General features: G+C 28.4%; 1 protein-coding gene across 1 annotated transcript; it reads left to right on the top strand.

Moving 5' to 3' along the window:
• Positions 1-899: 899 nt before the first annotated feature.
• LOC102581603 (uncharacterized) lies at positions 900-1,400 on the top strand. The gene has a single exon (XM_015307022.1). It carries the CDS (start codon positions 900-902, stop codon positions 1,398-1,400), a length of 501 nt encoding a protein of 166 aa, XP_015162508.1.
• Positions 1,401-19,526: the final 18,126 nt, after the last annotated feature.

Below are 19,526 nucleotides of genomic sequence, written 5' to 3'. Positions count from 1 at the left end.
TGTGCTCCTCCGACTCTTCAAGAAAATATGTGGCTTCCTTCGATTTTTCAAGCGAGATAATATTTTTATATGGTATTTATGTAGTTTTCCCATTTTTTTTACTAGGTAATATGGATTGTCTAAATTTTTTTTAAAAAAATGTTAATAATGAAAAAGGAATAATGTGACATGACATTCTATTAGGAGAGAGATAATGTTTTTTTGTTGTAAGTATATTTTGAGGAAAAGAGGTAAAATTGGGTGATATTGTGGTTCTAAAACAAATATAAGTGATATTCCAAGGTAATTTTCCAAACATGGTGACTATCCAGGGAATTTACTCTCAAATTATTACACTATATAATAGGTCCACAATCCACTTCCATCTTTCTTTTCAAATCTTATAACCTCCAAAAAAAAACCTACCAAAATAAATTTTAAAAAATCCAAATAAAATAAAAATGCCCACCGGAGAAAATTCCGACCATATTTCTCAAGAACCAAATAATATATTTCTTCTTGCTAAAATTATCATCAATTCCTTCAAAATTTCTCTTATTTCCACCAAAAAAATTTCATTTTTAATTTTCTTTTTCCTTTCATTTCCACTCTCTTTTTTTCTCTTCTTATTATCCTTCCTCACTTTCCCTTTAAAAAATAGAATTCAACATCTTGAAGAAATATCATTATTTTCATCTATACATGTTGAGTCCAAACATCTATTAGAAGAAGCAAATGAAGAAGCTAAGTCTTTGCTATTTTTGAAAATTCTATTTTTCTTGCCTACTTTTTTACTCTCCCTTTTTACTGCGGTCACCGCGGTAAATGTCGCGTTTTCCGTATGTTCCAACGGAAAACCGACTGTTCTAACGGCTTTTACCGCAGTAAAAGTCGTTTGGATACGGGTCGGGGCTACTACAATGTGCGTTTACGTGATCATGCTAGCGTGTGGCATTGTGCCCGGGATGCTCGTGGCGTTTCTCGAGACCCGCCCGTTTGTTCGGGTGGTTGTTGAGGTTATCGGGTCGGGTTTGGAGCTCCATATGATGGCGGTTACGAGCTTGGCACTCGTGGTATCGGTTAACGAAGGAATGTACGGGTTTGATGCGATTCGGGTCGGGTCGGGTTTGATGGAGGGGAAACGGGTATGCGGGTGGGTTTTGTCCGGGTTGTTTGTTTTGTTTTCGGGTTTGGTTCGTGGCACGATGGAAATGTCGATGGCCATGGCGATGGACGGTTCGGATTTCAAGAGGGTTGAATCAACGGTTGTGATTAACTTGTTGTGGGATAATATGGTTTGGATTTTTTTGTATGGTTTGATGGTTCAATGGAGCTTTGTTGTTACAACTGTTTTTTACTTTGATCTAAAAAAAAGAGATTCCATAAAAAGCGATAGAGATAGTGAGATTAGTTTAGTCTAAAAAAAATATTATTTGTATGTAGTATTGTTGTTATGTTGTAGTAAGTATAAGATGTAGGATTTGTATTTACGACGTAAATAAGTCGGATACTGAATTCAAATCTTGTGAATTCGAGAGTTTAAAATTCTATCACAGTTCATTTAGTTTATCGATTTCGAGATATAAGGCGCAACTGTTTTGTAGGTAAGGATCAAAACAAACGAATCCACGTTGAACTCTGGATCTACTCATTTCAGCTTCAGAAGATTGATTGAGCGGTGGATTTTAATGATGAAGACAAAAGCCGAGTTTTCTTTTTACTTGAAAGAGAAATGTATGTATACTTATCTATTGAATATTTTAATATTGTATCAAGTTCAATCGTTTAAGCTGAAGATACAAATTCAAATAAATAGATAAGTTGTATATTTTCGTCCCCTCATATAATGATCGAAATTTCTTTATTCTTAACTTTCAAGTTCGAAGTGATGAGTATAAACTTAGGTACCTTTTGTATTGTGCCTTTAGACGTGTCATTCTTGTGTTGTCTTTAGAACATGTCCTACGTTGTTTCAGAAGAAAAGTAAGAATTTCAAAATGACTTCAAAAAAAAAAGAAAAAAAAAAATTAACCATTTTTATTGGATTTTATTCCAAATATTTTTGGTTCCAAATTCTTTTAAGAGAATCATATTCTCTCATGATAAAAAGTTAGTCATGTCTACTTTAAGTATGTATGGGAATAATATATGACTCAGTAATAAAGAGTTTTCATTCACTTTTCATAGCTCGAAATTTAAGAATATCATTAAAAAATAATTGAATTTCAATTATTTTTCTTAATTATGAACTTCTCAAAGTGTGTGTATTTTTTATTTTTTTTTCAGAGTGTGTATTGTATAAAATTCTATGCAAATTTAATTGTCTTAGATTTTGTCACGTATTGTAAAACTTCAAATTTATACAAATGCATGCATATACTTCATAAAATAAATTTTAAATTGAACGAAAATGACAATTATTATCTCTTATTGGTCAAATACACAGGGGCAGAGCTACCTAGGGCAACCAACACCATTCGTTGAAAAATTATATTGTAATTTGTATATATAGGTCAAAATTTGATTTAATAAATATATATACAAGTGTTGACACTTCTTAATACAAGTTGAAGATTTAATGTAATGATTACGAGTTTGAAAAAATTGCTTGAGGTTGTATGTTCTATCCCGGATAGCAACACTGCTAGTAAAAAATAGTATCACATAAACTGAGAATATTGAAAAAATATATTCTATCAGTACACTGAATTTAAACTCAATTTAGGACATATAAAGCAATGGGGCCATAAATTAATTATCCCCAACTAGTTAGTTAAGCTTGAGTTGATATAATGAGGACATGTTGATTTCTCTTCTTAATTATATTTTGTGCGAAAATATAATAATTTTTTAATTACAAATAATAACAGAAATTTAAGTTGTAAATCATACATTTTTATTTAATAGTTCCCAATATTTTTTTGTTCGTACGAAAAAAAATTCTTAATAATAAAGTAAAGAAAAAATTTGCGCCAAAAAATTATATTAAAGAAGTAAATTATACTAAACAAACTCTATATAACAAGTTCGATAAAAAAAAAAGTATATAAAAATTTCAAACTTATACTAACTCTTTCATTTGGAAAATTACCTACTCAATTAACTTGATGAGTGTAAAATAGCTGTCATTCTAGTCATGAATGATTTACCATTATTTTAGCCACTAAATTTACAATTATTATTTTTGTGAACCTTTTTTGGGCAAGTGGAGAACTTTTGAAAAGTAAAAAAAAGGGCAATACTAAAGATTTTTCTTAAGAAGCAATATATATTTTTTTTGCAATGAAATCCTTGTAGTTTGGAACCTCCATTATATATACATGAAACTCTACAAGTAAAATTCCAATTTAGTTGTTTTAAAGTATTAGGCTTTTAAAAATAGACAATTATATGATTAAATTTACCCTAGAGTTGTGGTAAATAAATAATTTCGAAATGATACTTTTATTAAAGTTGTAGTGTGTCTCAAAATAGGTCGTATGTGTAGATATTTACTTTTAAATATATTTTTTAAATTATGTTTTTCTTTATTATCTTTATTTTGACTTTAGCTTCATTTATCGTAATTATTATTTTCTTATTTATCGGTAATGTAATCTATTACCATTAACATCTTCATTATTATTGCTATTATTAACTATTTGTTATAAAATAATATAGAGTGGATGTCCACTACACCAAGAAGTTACTACATAACCTCCTCCATTATGAAGATAACCTCCACCTTTATGATCATTATTCTTGTAACCTTTCACCTCCATTATATTCATGTTTATGACTAACCTTTTGTATACCTCTATGTTACACTATAAATAGAGGCATAAGGGTTCATATTGTACACACTTGAAAGAAAGAAAGAAAGAAAGTTAGCTTATATTGTTCCTCTTGTCTTATATTCTTCTTCTCTTCATCTTTCTATTGTTCTTTTGTTCTTAAGTTTTATAACACTACTGTTGTTATCATCATAATACTAATTATTATTGTTTTATTCCCAATTAAAAAAAGTTGTAAAGCTAAAAAGGAATGGAAAAGAGAAATCAAGGGGCCTTAAAGAGAAATCTTAAAGGACTCTAAGTGCACATGGGCCAAATTGACAACAAAACAAAGACGGGAGCCTAATTCTAAGGATCTAGACTTTAGCCCATTAGTCAAGGCCCGGGCCCATCAAAATTAATTTGAATAATACAAGACATTATTCAAATTCTACCATCAAAACCTAATGAGAATTATCGAGATAAATAAAAGTAAAAATTACATGAATTTCATATTGTTAAGAACTAATTACATCATATTCATATTCTTTTCCAAATTACAAAAATTCCTTAAAATTATAGGATCTCGAATGCATCAGCAAAATCTGCGAATATAGCTCACAAGATTATACGAGAAGGGAGGGATGTATCCGAGAGGTAATAGGGTTATATCCGAGGGGGAGGGATGTATCGGAGAGGGGATAGAGATGTATCCGAGAAGGAATTTTTATAATTTTTTGAATGATAGGAAATTTTAGAAATTATCATAAAATAAGATGTATATTTATGTAATTTTTTCATAAAAGAAACACACAAGATCTTTAGAGGATCATTTTCTTCTATTCAAATTCTAAGTGGCCATAAGAGATTACTTCTTCAAATGCCTTGAATCCTACGGGACCTAATTATGTGATTCTTTAGATGCCTTGAACTTTGTAAAAGTTTATTTGTATTGAATATTTATATCAAGTCAATAGACATACAATATTTTTAAGAATAAACGTCTCTCATTTAGTGATGCGACTAAAGTTTATTTGCAGTTGATCTTTCATGGTTTCTTCATCTAAAGAGAAGATGATATGAGAGCATTGTTACTCTATACAACATATCAATATAATTTCACAAGTAGGATAATGATACGTAATCAAACCTTTGACATCATCACCCATTATTAAGATCTATAAAAGAAATGAACTTCAATCCAACTAGATACTAAAACTCCATGGACAATTTCTTATTGTATGAAAAATTCAAGAATTCTGAAAATAATTGATGGTATGTGGGCTATTAATTAAGTATTTCACCTAGCTAGCATGTCTGATTTATTTAAACATGAACCAAAGTACTTAATTATATTTCTGAAATCATTTGTTGACTTTTTCAAATTTGAACATGGTTAGAGTAATCTAATATATGGTTATGCATGTTCCATAACTTTTTTATTCATTTTCAATACTGATCGTGAAATACTATGAACAACAAGTTGTAGAGGTCTGAATTCGAAGCTTTTTTCTTTTGCCATAAATATTGTTTAGTATTATTTCTTTGAGTAGTTTTCCACAAGTAGGCACTAGGACATACAACAAAGGGAGGAAAAGAGAGTAAAATAGGTCCAAACATTGACCTATTACAAATTACATAATCATCTTGAGCTAGACTCACTTTTGTTTTACTTTTTGTACAAATGATAGAGACATAATCAAATCGAGCTGACAATTCTCATTGAAAAGTACATAGTCATAATCGACACAAATTGATGACTCGTTCATACTATATGACTTAGCTTCCTCGTTAAAAACCAACAATTGCAACGTATCGATCGATCTCGATTAATTTGTACCATCAATAATTAATGGTAAATTATAGACCTTGCTATATTCAATACTTTCTTGTAATTCAATTACCTCTTCTTCCCCTTTTTCTTTCTTGCAATGAAAATATAAAACTGTATAATTCACTAACTCAAACACCTTCAATAAACAAGAACCATTAACCAAAATTAACATTGAATTCTTGTTATTAACATTCCATTTCTTAATAATAATTTGAGTACCCCAAAAAATAATTAAAGCCAATAAATTGAACACAATATTTAAAATAAACCCTTTCATCTCATTTCCCTTAATTATTTTTCTAGCTTTTCCAAGAGCCATAACTCCATAATTACCTTCTTCAACAATTGAAATCACTAAGGCCATCACCCAAACGATCGATAAATAGAGATAAATAATATAAGCGAATGTCGCGAAAATAATAACCATTGAAAAATCATATAAGTTAGAGGTAGCTAAAAAAGGTGTTGCCATGGAAAAACAAAAGAAAAAATATCCAATAACAATAATTGTGGTATAAAACATTGTGAAAAATAGCCTTTTGCATGATTTTAAAATCTTGATACCTAAATCATTGAAATTTAAAGTTTTATTAAAGTATGATATAGAAGAAATTAAAATTATTGTGTTGGTGGAGAAAATTGAAATGAATAAATACGAAAAAATTAATGAAAAATCAATGGCTAAAACAAGTTTAAAATTTTGGTTAATACTAGAAAGTAGACTACTTAGTGAAGAACCATTTATACTAGAAATAGGAATGAGGGATTCTTTAATAAACATATCTCTTAACAAAGAATCAGAGGTGAATTTGAAACATAAAAAGAATATTGAGGTGAAAAGAAGATAAAAAATGGTAATTAATCCCATGATTTTTCCATTTATCGGAATAAGTTGAATGGATTCTTTTAAAATTCTCACAAAACCAAAAAACTTGCAAGAAAAATTCATTTTTTTTCTTCTTGATGTTCTTGAGCTTTTTAGATAATTATGATTTAAGAAGATCTAGATGGTGAGTTTGGATTTTTGTACTTTTAATTCAAAATCCATACATTTTATAAGCATTTGAAGATCTTGAAAGTATAAAGCTTTTTGAAGTTGTCAATGGAAGTAGAGTTATGTTGTTTTTATTTTATTTATATGAGGTCTTTGTTTGAAGTAGTCCCTTTTAAGACTACTATAGGCTGATTTATGCAAATATCTTTGTATAATTTTATTTTTTTTTATGAATTTTATCTTTATTTTAAAAGGTTGTATAAATATAATATTTGATAAATTATTTTTCAGATAATGTTAGATTCAATTTTAATATTTGTTTATATATATTTTAATCTTATAGCAAAATATTAAACAATTTTGTAGTAACTTACAAAATTTTAAATTATAATCTAATGTTTTCTTATAAGATAATCAGTTTGCTTAAAATTGATTTCTGTACTGTGATCTACAAAGTTCATAATTTACAAGAAAAAAAACCGTTGTTTACTGAATAGCTTTCCCAAAATGGGACAACCGACAAAAAGTTCATCAATTTATAGAAGTATTGGTGATATACAAGAATGGTCTTAGAGGCGAGTATTCAAGAACAAAATATCGAGATTTTTTTTTTTTTAAGAACTTGATAAGAAACAATATACAAAATATTTTTCTCAAAGAAGAAAATCGAGCCCACTGAATGCACAGTGTCCCCTTAAGGAAATTATTTTTCTCAAGTATCCGAGGTTAATGGAATATATCCTCCCAGGATAGAACGATCTTACTCACCGGCGTATCGGTACCTAAAACCACAGTGTCAGCGAACCACTCAACGACAGTAAAGTACACTTTGAAAACTAGATTTAGTACTAGTAGAAGAAGTCCAGAAAATTGGTTCTTTTAAAATTAGAGGAAATCCCTCAATTTATAGAAAACAAAGAGTAGTGTGAAAAGGTTCTTATTGTGCCTTACCGGAAATGCCACAACCCTTTGGAAAAGTTATAACCTTTCATAAAAGTCACAACTTTTCATAAAAGTCACAACTTTTCATAAAAATCACAATTTTTCATAAAAATCACAACTTTTTATAAAAATCGCAACTCTTCATTTTCCTCACATCTTTTAAAACCCAACACAAAACTCCAAGTTTAACTAGTGCCCCTCTTCAATCCCTCATACAATATTTTGATTTTTAACTTTGAAGAATTACCCATAGAACAAACGAAGGTAAAAAATCAATACCAACCATTTTCAAGTGAGTTGATATAATTTTCATAGGTCCAAACTCATACATTAAAAGAGAATAATTTCTATAAGTTAATTTGTTCTTATTGTTTGTTTCATCAAATTTTCAAAATTTACTTATTTTGAAGAGTGCATTTTGTGAGAAATATTTTCTAAAAAACATACTTTTCGCAAGCTAAATTTTGCAACATAACTGTTTCTACTGTTATTTGTACGTTTAATAGACTTAAATCTCTAGAAAATTAAGTTAATTGTGATTAAGACAAAGCCAACTACGAAAAGGTCAAAAGAATATAGTCTAGGAAATAAATATTCAACTATCAATTATTATATATATATAGATATCAATCTTGTTTGACAAGTTCCTGCAGGAAACTTATTATGCACGGACTAATTTTGACACTTTCTTCTTTTATATTCCATAGGAATTTTGAGGTGTGAGTAGATCGAAAATAATATCTTTTTCGTTAAAATTAAATTATGTATATATTATTATTTTCGAACTTCACTCATAGAATTATATTGAGTTCTGAAATTAAATATAATTTTTAACACCATTAAATGATTTCTTTAAATTTATGGGTGGGGGTGGGGATACTTCTATAGAAATAGTGGATAATATTAGTATTATTTTTCTTTCTATCAATATTATGGGAAGACTGAAAAAGAAAAATCAAAACCGCGTTAAAGGGGTGTGTATTTGGTAAGATAGAAAATGACTTCTTAAAAAAATGTAGTTAGGTCATATATTTTTCAAAGAAAAAAATATGTTTCAATAAAAAGAAAGAAAAATGACTTCTGTTATTTATAGGCGGAATTATTTTTCTTGTGACAATCTTTCATATTACTCGTTTCACCTAATATTTATACATTATTATTAATATCTAGTATTCAAAAATTTCATCAAAACACTCTCCAATTTGCTGATAGTATTAACTATATTCTCCACAGAAAAATTACATTATATACATAGATAGATAAAGGATTTAAAAATAAAATAATATATATATATATATTTTGGCGCTTTTAATTATCATTAACTTCATTATATATTTATTTTTTATACTTTAATTTGCCTTAATTCTTTAATAAGAATTTAGTTCCGCTTATTATATAAAAAATGTATATATAAAGTTTATTTCGAATGAGCTTACACAAGGTTAACATCAAAGTAACAAAGAAAAGTATAATGGTGAGAGCCACAACTTCTTGTTACAAAAGTCTTTTAAGTCTACACTTCATTTGATTTAGGCAATATGCTGACTTAGTACACATTTTAATATCTTACTAATTAAATAAACTAGTACTAATCAAACATAGAAGCAATATAAATAGCAAGTTCATCATCCCTATTGTTGAATCCAAACAAAAATAAAATATAAAAGTAGAATCCCAAATTATTTTTAAAAAAAAAAAAATTCAAAGAAATAGCTATAGCATGGAATTTTATGATGTTTTTGGTTTCCTCTCAATTCTCAATGAATCCCTTCAATTATTTCCAAAAAATGGAAAACTATTTGCATTAACATATTTTCTTCATATTCTATTTTCTTCCATCCTTTTATCAATCTTGAATTTTGAAATTAAATTCTTGTTCCATGATATTATTTTGAAGGCATCAATTTTGTCTACTTCAATTGATGATACCTTTAAGATGATGAAAATTTATGCTGATATTAAAGAGGATTTTAGAATTCTTCTATTTATATATGTTGCAATTCTTGCTTTTCAATTTGTACTCTCTTTTCTATATAGTATTGCAACAATTATATTATCATCTAATATCAATATTTCCCTCAAAGAATTTGTTTTAAAAATCTCAAAGGCATTTAAATATGCATTTATAACTAGCTTATACACAAACATGTTAAGTATTGGTTATCTTTTTATTGTTTTATTTTTATTAAGTCCTATTATAATTTCCTCTAGCAATACTTTCCTTTTATCTATAGGAATTTTTGTTGGAATAATTTCCTTCCTATTTTTAATATATTTATCAGTTGTTTGGATATTGGCTTTAGTTATTTCAGTAATTGAAGAAGATTTTTATGGAATTAAAGCCATAGCAAAAGCTGGAAGACTCATTAAAGGGAATAGATTAAATGGATTTATGTTAATTATTTTATTTTCTATAATTCCATCATTATTGTACCTATGTTATTTGAAGATTAAACCTAATAAATGGGTAATTAACCAGATGTATATGTCTATATTTCTGGTCATTATTTCTTCTTTGTTTAATTTATTGTCATTAGTGGCATATACTGTGCTATACTCTCATTGCAAGAAGAACCATGGAGAAGAGGAAGTCAAATTGGATGGGAATTTTGAGTATAGCAAAGTTTAATAGAGGGAATTATGTTTTACCGTGTTATATATTATTATATTTTGGTTCGAGCTCTAGAAATAAAGATGATTGGGATCATTCAAACAAGATTTACCTTGCACAAGTCTGCGTTAGTTGATTGAGTAAATTTCAGATAACATGTGGTTATATGTAATTTGTATGTCATTTTCTTACTAGCTAGTGCTTTGATGCATTTGGATTTTGCGAATTTTTCTTTTTCTTTTTATGCATTGAGCTGGTGTAAATATGTTTATAATAATTGCTCTTCCATCTCAAAATCACTTGTTACATTTTTTTTAGATTTAAATACTACAAACTTTGGTCAATATTTCAAGTAAATTGAATATTAAGATACTTTTCGTTTAGTTTTTGAATGTCTAGCTTTTATTTTAAGATATTAAATTGGTCCTATCAATTTAACTTCAAAATTAGTCAAATTGACAGTACTTGAGAGCTGAATTATGACAAGTATTGTTAATTTGTTGGAATAAGGGTCTGAAAAATACTCCAACTTTGGTCGAATTTGATGTTGCGATACTAAAATTTTATGAGGACCTATTACCTCCCTAGATTATTTAATACCGTATTTTAAACATATATATTTGCCCACGTGGACATAAAAAATAATGCAAAATTATAAATAGTAATGTGTTCACGTGAGCACATATATACATTTAAAATACACTATTAAATAGTTCAGGAGGTAAAAAATACACTATTAAATAGTCTAGAGAGGTAATAGGTCCTCATGAAAGTTTAGTATCACAACAACAAATTCGACCAAAGTTGAAATATTTTTCAGACCCTTATCCCTAATTTGTTTGATCAAACTTTCAAAATCTATTTATTTTGAAAAGTGCATTTTGTCAGAAATGTTTTTCGAAAAAGTACTTTTCACAAGCTAAATTTTACTGCATATGAAAAACTGTTTTTACTGCCATTTGGCAGGTATGTATTGGATTGGTGTATATACTCGGTGCATGTAAGTTTTACTTAACCTTAATTAATTAACATGTGTTTTACTTCATTAAATCACATAATAATGAAAATTGCATTAGTTTGATGTATACACCAGGTGTAGATACGTTTTTTTCCGTTTAATAGACTTATCTCTTGAAAATTAAGTTAATTGTGATTAAGACAAAACCAACTACGAAATGGTCAAAAGAATATAGTCATTAGTCAATTATAGTAAGTTTTAGGAAATAAACATCCAACGAACAATTATATATATCAATCTTGTTTGACAAGTTCCTCGAGGAATTTCTTATTATATACAAATTAAATTAAATACACATTGATACTTTCTTCTTTTATTTCATACGAATTTTTCGTACCATTAAAGGCCGGAGTCCATAAAAATAATCTTTTTATACTCATATAGTTAAAATAAAACTACGTACATATTAATTATTCTTATTCATAGAATTAGTTTAAGTTCTAAAGTTAAAATTGGATTTTTGGTACCATTAAATGGATGATGAATTGATGACTGCTAAAAATGTTCCATGAGTAGATTACTTTTTTTATGTCTGATTTTTATTTTATTTTTGGTCTCGAAATTTTCAATAAAATCCCTACTATATTTGATGGTAACGAGAAAAACAGAATAAGGTCGGTTACAACGAGCCAACAAACAACAAAATCAAAGTTTTCATCCTTGTCAACATGAAAATAATTTTAAATATAACATAGCTTTTTTTTATGTCTGATATTACATTTTTTTTTAAAAAATTCATTAAAAGAAAAAAATATGACTTCTCTTATTTACGAGTGGAATAATATTTTTTGTGACAATCTTAACTTTGTTTTCATATCTAATAAATCCTTGTAGTAGATAATGCTCTTGATTTGTCTTCAATCAGTTTATCAGCCTAAGGCTTCGCTCTATTACCTATGTTGTAAGCTTTTCAGTTATAAATGTACTAGTGTTAATATCTAATACTTAAAAATTTCATCAAAACACGCTTTAGTTTAATAATATTATTAATCATATGAAAAAATACATTACATATATGCATAGGCAAAATTAAATAAATTATGTAATATATATTATATTGAATCCCGTTAATTTCTGCACATACATATTTTTTATACTTGATTTTTACTAATTAAAACTTTAACTCCTTTATTATATAATAATGGGAAAATGCATAAGTACCCCACCTCAACCTATGCCCGAAATTCCAGAGACACACTAATACTATACTAAGGTCCTATTACCCCCGAACTTATTTTATAAATAATTTTCTACCCTTTTCGGCCTACGTGGCACTATCAACTAGATAGCTTGAAAAAATTATCAACGCGTGCTGGGCGCAGAAGATAGTGCCACGTAGGTCGAAAAAAGTAAAAAATTATTTATAAAATAAGTTCGAGGGAGGAAGGTAATAGGACCTTAGTATAGTACAAGTGTGTCTCTATGATTTCGGACATATATTAGGGGGTACTTATGCATTTTCCCTATAATAATAAACATACAAAGATGGAGTTATTAATTCATAGAATAGTCAAAGTTCCATAGAAATGTATGCGGGATAAGACAAAGTATCTCCTACACTATGACGTTGGAATTTTAGAGATATATCTTAACTAAACTAAGGTCCTATTATCCTATCGAATTTATTTTTATTTTTTTATCATTTTATACACCTTTTGACTTATGTGACACAACCCGGTGACTCCACGTAGTTGAAGCGCGTGAGAGATGTTTGGATGCCACGTAACCCAAAAAGGTATACAAAATTACAAGAAAAATGGGTTCAGTGGTGGGTGGGGGAGGGTAATAAAACCTTAATTTAGTTAAAATGTGTCTCTGAAATTTCAATCATAATCTAGGGGTACTTGTGTCGTATCGGTGAAAGATTTTGACTAACTTATAAAATAGGAATTACAGCCAACTTCTTGTACTCTACGCTTCAGTTCATAGAATATTAAAATATTGTTGACTCAGTACACATTTTAATATTTTTACTATTTAAATAAACTTGAATGGAGTTTTATGATACCAATAAATTAAATATCTTACACATTTTAATATCTCACCAATCAAACATAGAAGCAATATTTATAAATAGAAAGCTCATCATTCTATTGTTGAATCCAAACAAAAAGAATAGACTCATAAAATTATTAATGGAGTTTTATCATATTTTTGGGTTTCTCTTAATTCTCAAAGAATCCCTTCAATTAATTCCAAAAAATGGAAAACTATTTGCATTAACATGTTTTCTTCATATTCTATTTTCTTTCACCCTTTTATCAATCTTGAATTTTGAACTTAAATTCTTGTTCCATGATATTATTTTAAAGACATCAATTTTGTCTACTTCAATTGATGATACCTTTAAAATCATGGAAATTATTGCTGATATTAAGGAGGATTTTAGAATTTTTCTAATTATATATGTTGCAATTCTTGTTAGTCTATCTTTAATCTCTTTTCTATACACAATTGCAACAATTATATTATCATCTAATATCAATATTTCTCTCAAAGAACTTGTTTTAAAAATCTCAAAGGCATTTAAATATGCATTTATAACTAGATTATACACAAACATGTTAGGTATTGGTTACTTTTTTATTGTTTTATTTTTATTAAGTCCTATTTTAATTTCATCTAGCAATATTTTCCTTTTCTCTATAGGAATTTTTGTTGGAATAATATCTTTCCTATTTTTTCTATATTTATCAATTGTTTGGATATTGGCTTTAGTTATTTCAGTAATTGAAGAAGATTGTTATGGAATTAAAGCCATAGAAAAAGCTGGAAGACTCATTAAGGGGAATAGATTAAATGGATTTATGTTAAATATTTTATTTTCTATAATTTCATCATTATTGTACCTATGTTATTTGAAGATTAATAAACCTAATAAAAGGGTAATTAACCAGATACTTATGTCTATATTTCTGGTCATTATTTCTTCTTTGTTTAATTTATTGTTATTAGTGGCATATACTGTGTTATACTCTCATTGCAAGAGGAACCATGGAGAAGAGGAAGTTGAATTGGATGGGAGTTTTGAGTATAGCAAAGTATAAAAGAGGGAATTTGTCATAACATTTTGATTCGAGTTCTGAGAATGAAGACATCCTTATTTAATTAGGATCGTATCGAGCATTTTCCTCTAAAAGGAGACTTGTGCTGCACAAATCGATGGAGTGGATTTCAGATATCAGATGGTGATATATAATTTATTTATCATTTTCTTAGTAGTGCTTGATGCATTTGGATTTTGCTCTCTTTTTTCTTTTTATGTATTGTGTTGGGATAAATGTTGTTATAACAATTACTCTCTTGTTCAAATTACTTGTCATCTTTTTTACAGAATCAAATTATATAAACTTTGATATATATTATTGCATCTAATATTACTTTACGTGTAGCTTTCAAACACTTCAATTCTAAATTAGTTAAACTAACACTCGAAAAATAAAACATGACAAGTATTCAAGGACGGATGAATTATATCAATAATAAATGGTGTATGGACTCTTTATCTTGACTTGGTCATATAATCAATTAGCTAGAGTTAATGAATTAAAATGACCTGGTCACTAGCTAGGACAACTCATTCAATAATGTAGTACTTCAGTCTCCTCCTTTTGAAAAGTCCAAAATGAAAATTAAGCAAGTCAAGCATAATATTTATTTATTTTTTTTATAAAAAAAAAGAGAGATTGAATGATTAAGGTCGATATTAAATATTAATTTTTTAAACAAATAATTAAATTAATTTTTTCACTTCCGTTAGAGGAAATGGGTATATGTGAGCCATTTGTATAACAATAGGAATATATATGAACCATTTTTATAACGAGGGGTATATTAGCTCTAAATAAAAAAGTAAAGGGATATATCAAACCCTTTTCCCTATTTGAAAAATTATATCATGGGCTATCTATTAATGTGCGTTTGTAGTCCAACGGTTAGGATAATTGCCTTCCAAGCAATAGACCAGGGTTCGACTCCCGGCGCGAATTACTAGCAGTCTACTTATAATACTAATTTCTATATTATGATTCTCATATTGTTAATTTTTGCACAACTCATTTTTTAATAAAACAATTTAAGAGTTTAAGTTTCACGTATTGATTGTGTAAATTTAGTTGATGTCAAATAATTTGGTGCTTGTACGACTGTCTTTTGATAGGTTTAGAGGTAAATTTAGTAGGTGTTTGGTACAAAAGAAAATGTTTTCCAGGAAATTAAGTTATTTTCTTTTAAGTTCGGTATGTATATCTAATTATTATTTTAAAAATATTTGTATACAATTGAGATAAATATTATGGGAAGTGGAGTTGGGTGGGGGGTGGGGTAGGGTGTGGAGTGGTGGGGATCGGGCTATGAGGTGGAGATCATCTATATTGAATGTTGGTTGTGAAACTTTTTTCCTATACTTTCACTAGATAGGAAAATTATTTCATCATTTTTAAGAAACACATTTTCCTAAAAAAAATATTTTACAAAAGTTTGACCAATTGAACTTTTCCTTTCGTACCAAACACACTCTTAATTGACCAACATATTCTTAGTTTAATTTGTTGTTTCTTAATAAAAAAAATGTGAATTGTGAAGCTACACAAATAATATGTCTAAGTTTTATAGATCATCTTTCATGTTTTATTTTAGGAAATGTTTTTTCCTTCGAAATATTCATTCATTTAACAAAATCAAGAGGTGCCAAATACTGATCCTCTTAACAATTTCAGAAAAGGAAAATAATTAAATATTGGCTTTATTGAGAGCACTAATTAATCCCTTTCTTAGTTGTTCACACTATTACTTCTCAATGACCATTAATCAAATCTCTAGAATTAATTAATTAATTAATAATTCTGATGTTTTTCCTTTTTATTTTTGTTGGACATAAAGTTCCCTAGAAATCTAAATCATTATTATAATTTTTATATATAGATAAATAAATAAATAAAAGAAGTAGTGAACATATTCAAACCAAATTTTCTTTACCAATGGAAAATCTCCTCCATATTCACCTTTTGATATCAACAATTTTCTCAATTTTGTTTGCAATTTCTTGCAATGAAAAATATATTTCACCCCTTAACTCCACTTATATTAAGCAAGCTAAAGAAATATTTATGTCTCTTGATCCATCTAAGCTTCTGGATCCTCCAATGCCATCCTATACTTTTGCCATCTACCATCGGGATATATTTGAAAAATCAAACTTCAAGGACTATGATTCGTTGCTTGAAAATAGACTTGCTCGATCTCATGCTAGAGCAAGTTATTTAGTTTCAATGTTTGAAGATGATAACAACATTAAAGAATAGAAATTCAACCTTCATACAACAACAAGTTGCACGAGGAGGTAATAAGATTCGTGAAAAGGTCCCAAAAACAACAGGTACATAGCTTACTATGCAAATGGTGAGTATGTAACATCTTTTTTACTTGGCAGTAACGAAGTCAGAAGTTTCTTACTAATAGATAGTGGTAGTGATTTACTTTGGTGGCAATGTGGACCATGTGATGCAAATAAGTGTTACAAACAAAAACTGCGCTTTATTTAAAGCAGTGTGCGTCATCCGGGGTGATAAAAAAGAACTTCATGATATTGACCACATTTCTGATCCCTATTTGTTCCCTTTCGTCAAGTAGGTAAAGTAGGCATACGAACCACTTTGCCTTAGACTCTATTGGAACAAAGCAAAGAAGGAGGCGGAATGGAGAAAGGAAAGGGACAAGGGCGATCTTGCTTGGCGTGAAGGCTGCTGGTTCGGGGGTAGAGTACAGTGTGAGGCAAAAATGCTTCGATATCATTGAAAAAGCAGTTTCCAAACCTTTGTATTATTCTACTACACCCAAAACATTTCGAAGAATAGATTGCTTTCGAAGACCTTCAAGTTGCATGATTAGGGATCCAATTACTTTACATTGTGATCAAATTAGTATCTACGATTTAAATTATACGGATGGATCAAGAACAAGAGGTATTTTGGCAGACGATGTGATTACGTTTGTTCTAGACCATCGACCCATTAGGGCTACATTTGGATGTGCTAGAGATCAAACGGGTCAACAAAATTTTAGTGGTACGTATTCTGGAATTGTTGGCCTTGGACGTAGTGTTGGCCTACGAAAGGTGGGTGCATATTCTTTACCATCTCAATTTAGCTCGAACTTATTTTCTATGTGTCTACCAAGTTTTTATTCAAGAGAGGGGTCAACTATTAATTTTCATAAAACCATATGGCCAAGAGCAACATCAACAAAAATATTACCAAATTATAGGTACCCTACACTTTATTATCTTGACCTTTATAAGGTCTTTATTAACGATTGAGAAGTATAAATCGGAGTACAATGTTGCTTCTAGCACTAAATCGAGTTGTTGTGCACTATTATTGCCTGGCTTTTATAGGGTGGAAAAGTGATATCACGATATTAGGAAATAATCAACTTCAAGGTGTAGGATTAACTTTTGATACTAGTGCAAATACTTTGTCCTTTGACATTGATGTTGTGCCGTAATTTTCCTAACCTTTAGAAAAATCACTTTTTGAAATGTTCTAAGTATAAAACAATTTGAAAAAATACTTAAAAAAGAGTCGCCACTTAATTTTTTAAAGAAATTAAGAAAACTTATAATTTTCAAAGATTTAAACAGAAAAAAATCACTTGAAAATACCAAAGAGGGTTCGGGGTTCAATTTACACTTTTGAGAAGGGTTTAAGCATTCAAAGTGTCCGCTAACATGCGGTTGACCTGTGACTTGACTAAAATATATTTAACTATTTTTTTTTAGGAAAATAATGACTTAACATAAAAAATAATAACTTACAATATTTTGATTAATTTAAAAAAAAAAGAAAAAGAAGTTAAACAAAGTACAAATTTATTAATTATTATTTTATTTTTTTAATTATTATTAATTTTTTTTAGAAAAGGGGACCTTAATTGAACTATTTGAATTAAAAATAAGTAATTAGAATATTAATAAAACTAGATTAGTTAGAATTTATTTAATTCATTTTTGAAATAATAATTTAAACCAATTTAATAAATTAAAGCATGAATATCATTTTGAATTAATTGTCTAAACCTTTTGAGAAAATAATTAAGTAAGTATAACTATTTTTAATTAATTGAAAAGGTTTTGACTAACATTTTTAAAGTTTATTTGATGAAAAATACTTTTAACTTAAAAACAATTTTAACATGAGTAAAATATGATTAAGCAAAGAGCATTAAAGAACATCTCTTTTAAGTACAAAAAGTTTAACTTAATTGAATATATAAAATTTTGACCAATATACTTAATCACTAAAATAAATGAATACAAAACATGAAATGTATTAAAAATTAAACCAACACAAAGAATATAACTCCTCTTTTGGGAATTTAATTAAGCTAATTAACAATTCTAAAGTTAGAGTTAATGATAAAAAAATAAAATAATAATAAATAAAGTCAATTAAATAAATTAAAGGTAAAGGAGAAATGAATTTGGGTCCCTTTTTGGGCCAATTTTGCTGAAAATTTTGGCCTTTAAACGAATCCCGTTTTTGTATGGAAAAATCACGCCATATACACATTTAAGAGTCAATTTTACGGGTTTTAAACATACTTTTAAAAAATTCGTACTTATAACAGTTTATTTACGAGTTATGACATATCATTTAAAGTTAATTTTATTTAAAAATCAATTTTCATTTATTTAATAAATGATTAATCTATTTATGGTTTTTTATTATTAATTAATAATATGTAATTAAATTGATTTATGTTCCTTTTTTAAATCTGAAATTATCAGTTACATAGATATAGGGATTCACCTACAATACGTTTCCTTCTTTACCGTTACCACCTCCCATACGTCAATCCCACCCCTTCCAAACTGCCCATACGTCAATCCCACCCCCTCCCCCCACGCTCATCCAATTCTACACGCCATCAACACAGTAGCCCACTTTTACCTTCATCTATCACATCTTTCTCACCACCAAACTACACCAACTTCACAATCCTCCATTCAATTTAGTTTTTTCAACAAAATCATGTCGAAGAAAACGATTGTAACTCCTCGAAAGAGCCCTCTATTAGTCGAAGGAACTTATACGGATGAAGTTCATGCTCCATCTTTCAACATTTTGACTCAAACACCGTCGCCAAACATTGTTTGAAACTCCGGCTAGGGGTGGTTCATCTCTATTGAAAGATCAAAAACAGAAGAAAAAAAAATGACTCAAATAAAAGGGTGAGTCTGATAAATCGAAAGGGAAGAAGAGGAAGGAGAAAAATGTTGAAACCCCTTCTGATTCTGATTCTGATTCTGATTTTGTTACTGAATAAAAAAAGAAAAAAGGAAAAAAATCAATGAATGTTGAAGTTGTGAAAATCAATGAATGTCTATCTTGTAGATG

This window comes from Solanum tuberosum, unplaced genomic scaffold, assembly GCF_000226075.1.
Source record: "Solanum tuberosum cultivar DM 1-3 516 R44 unplaced genomic scaffold, SolTub_3.0 scf00047, whole genome shotgun sequence".
In the NCBI taxonomy this organism is placed as follows: domain Eukaryota; kingdom Viridiplantae; phylum Streptophyta; class Magnoliopsida; order Solanales; family Solanaceae; genus Solanum; species Solanum tuberosum.
Note: the sequence above shows the minus strand (reverse complement) of the source record. Positions and strands in the feature narration are given on the sequence as shown.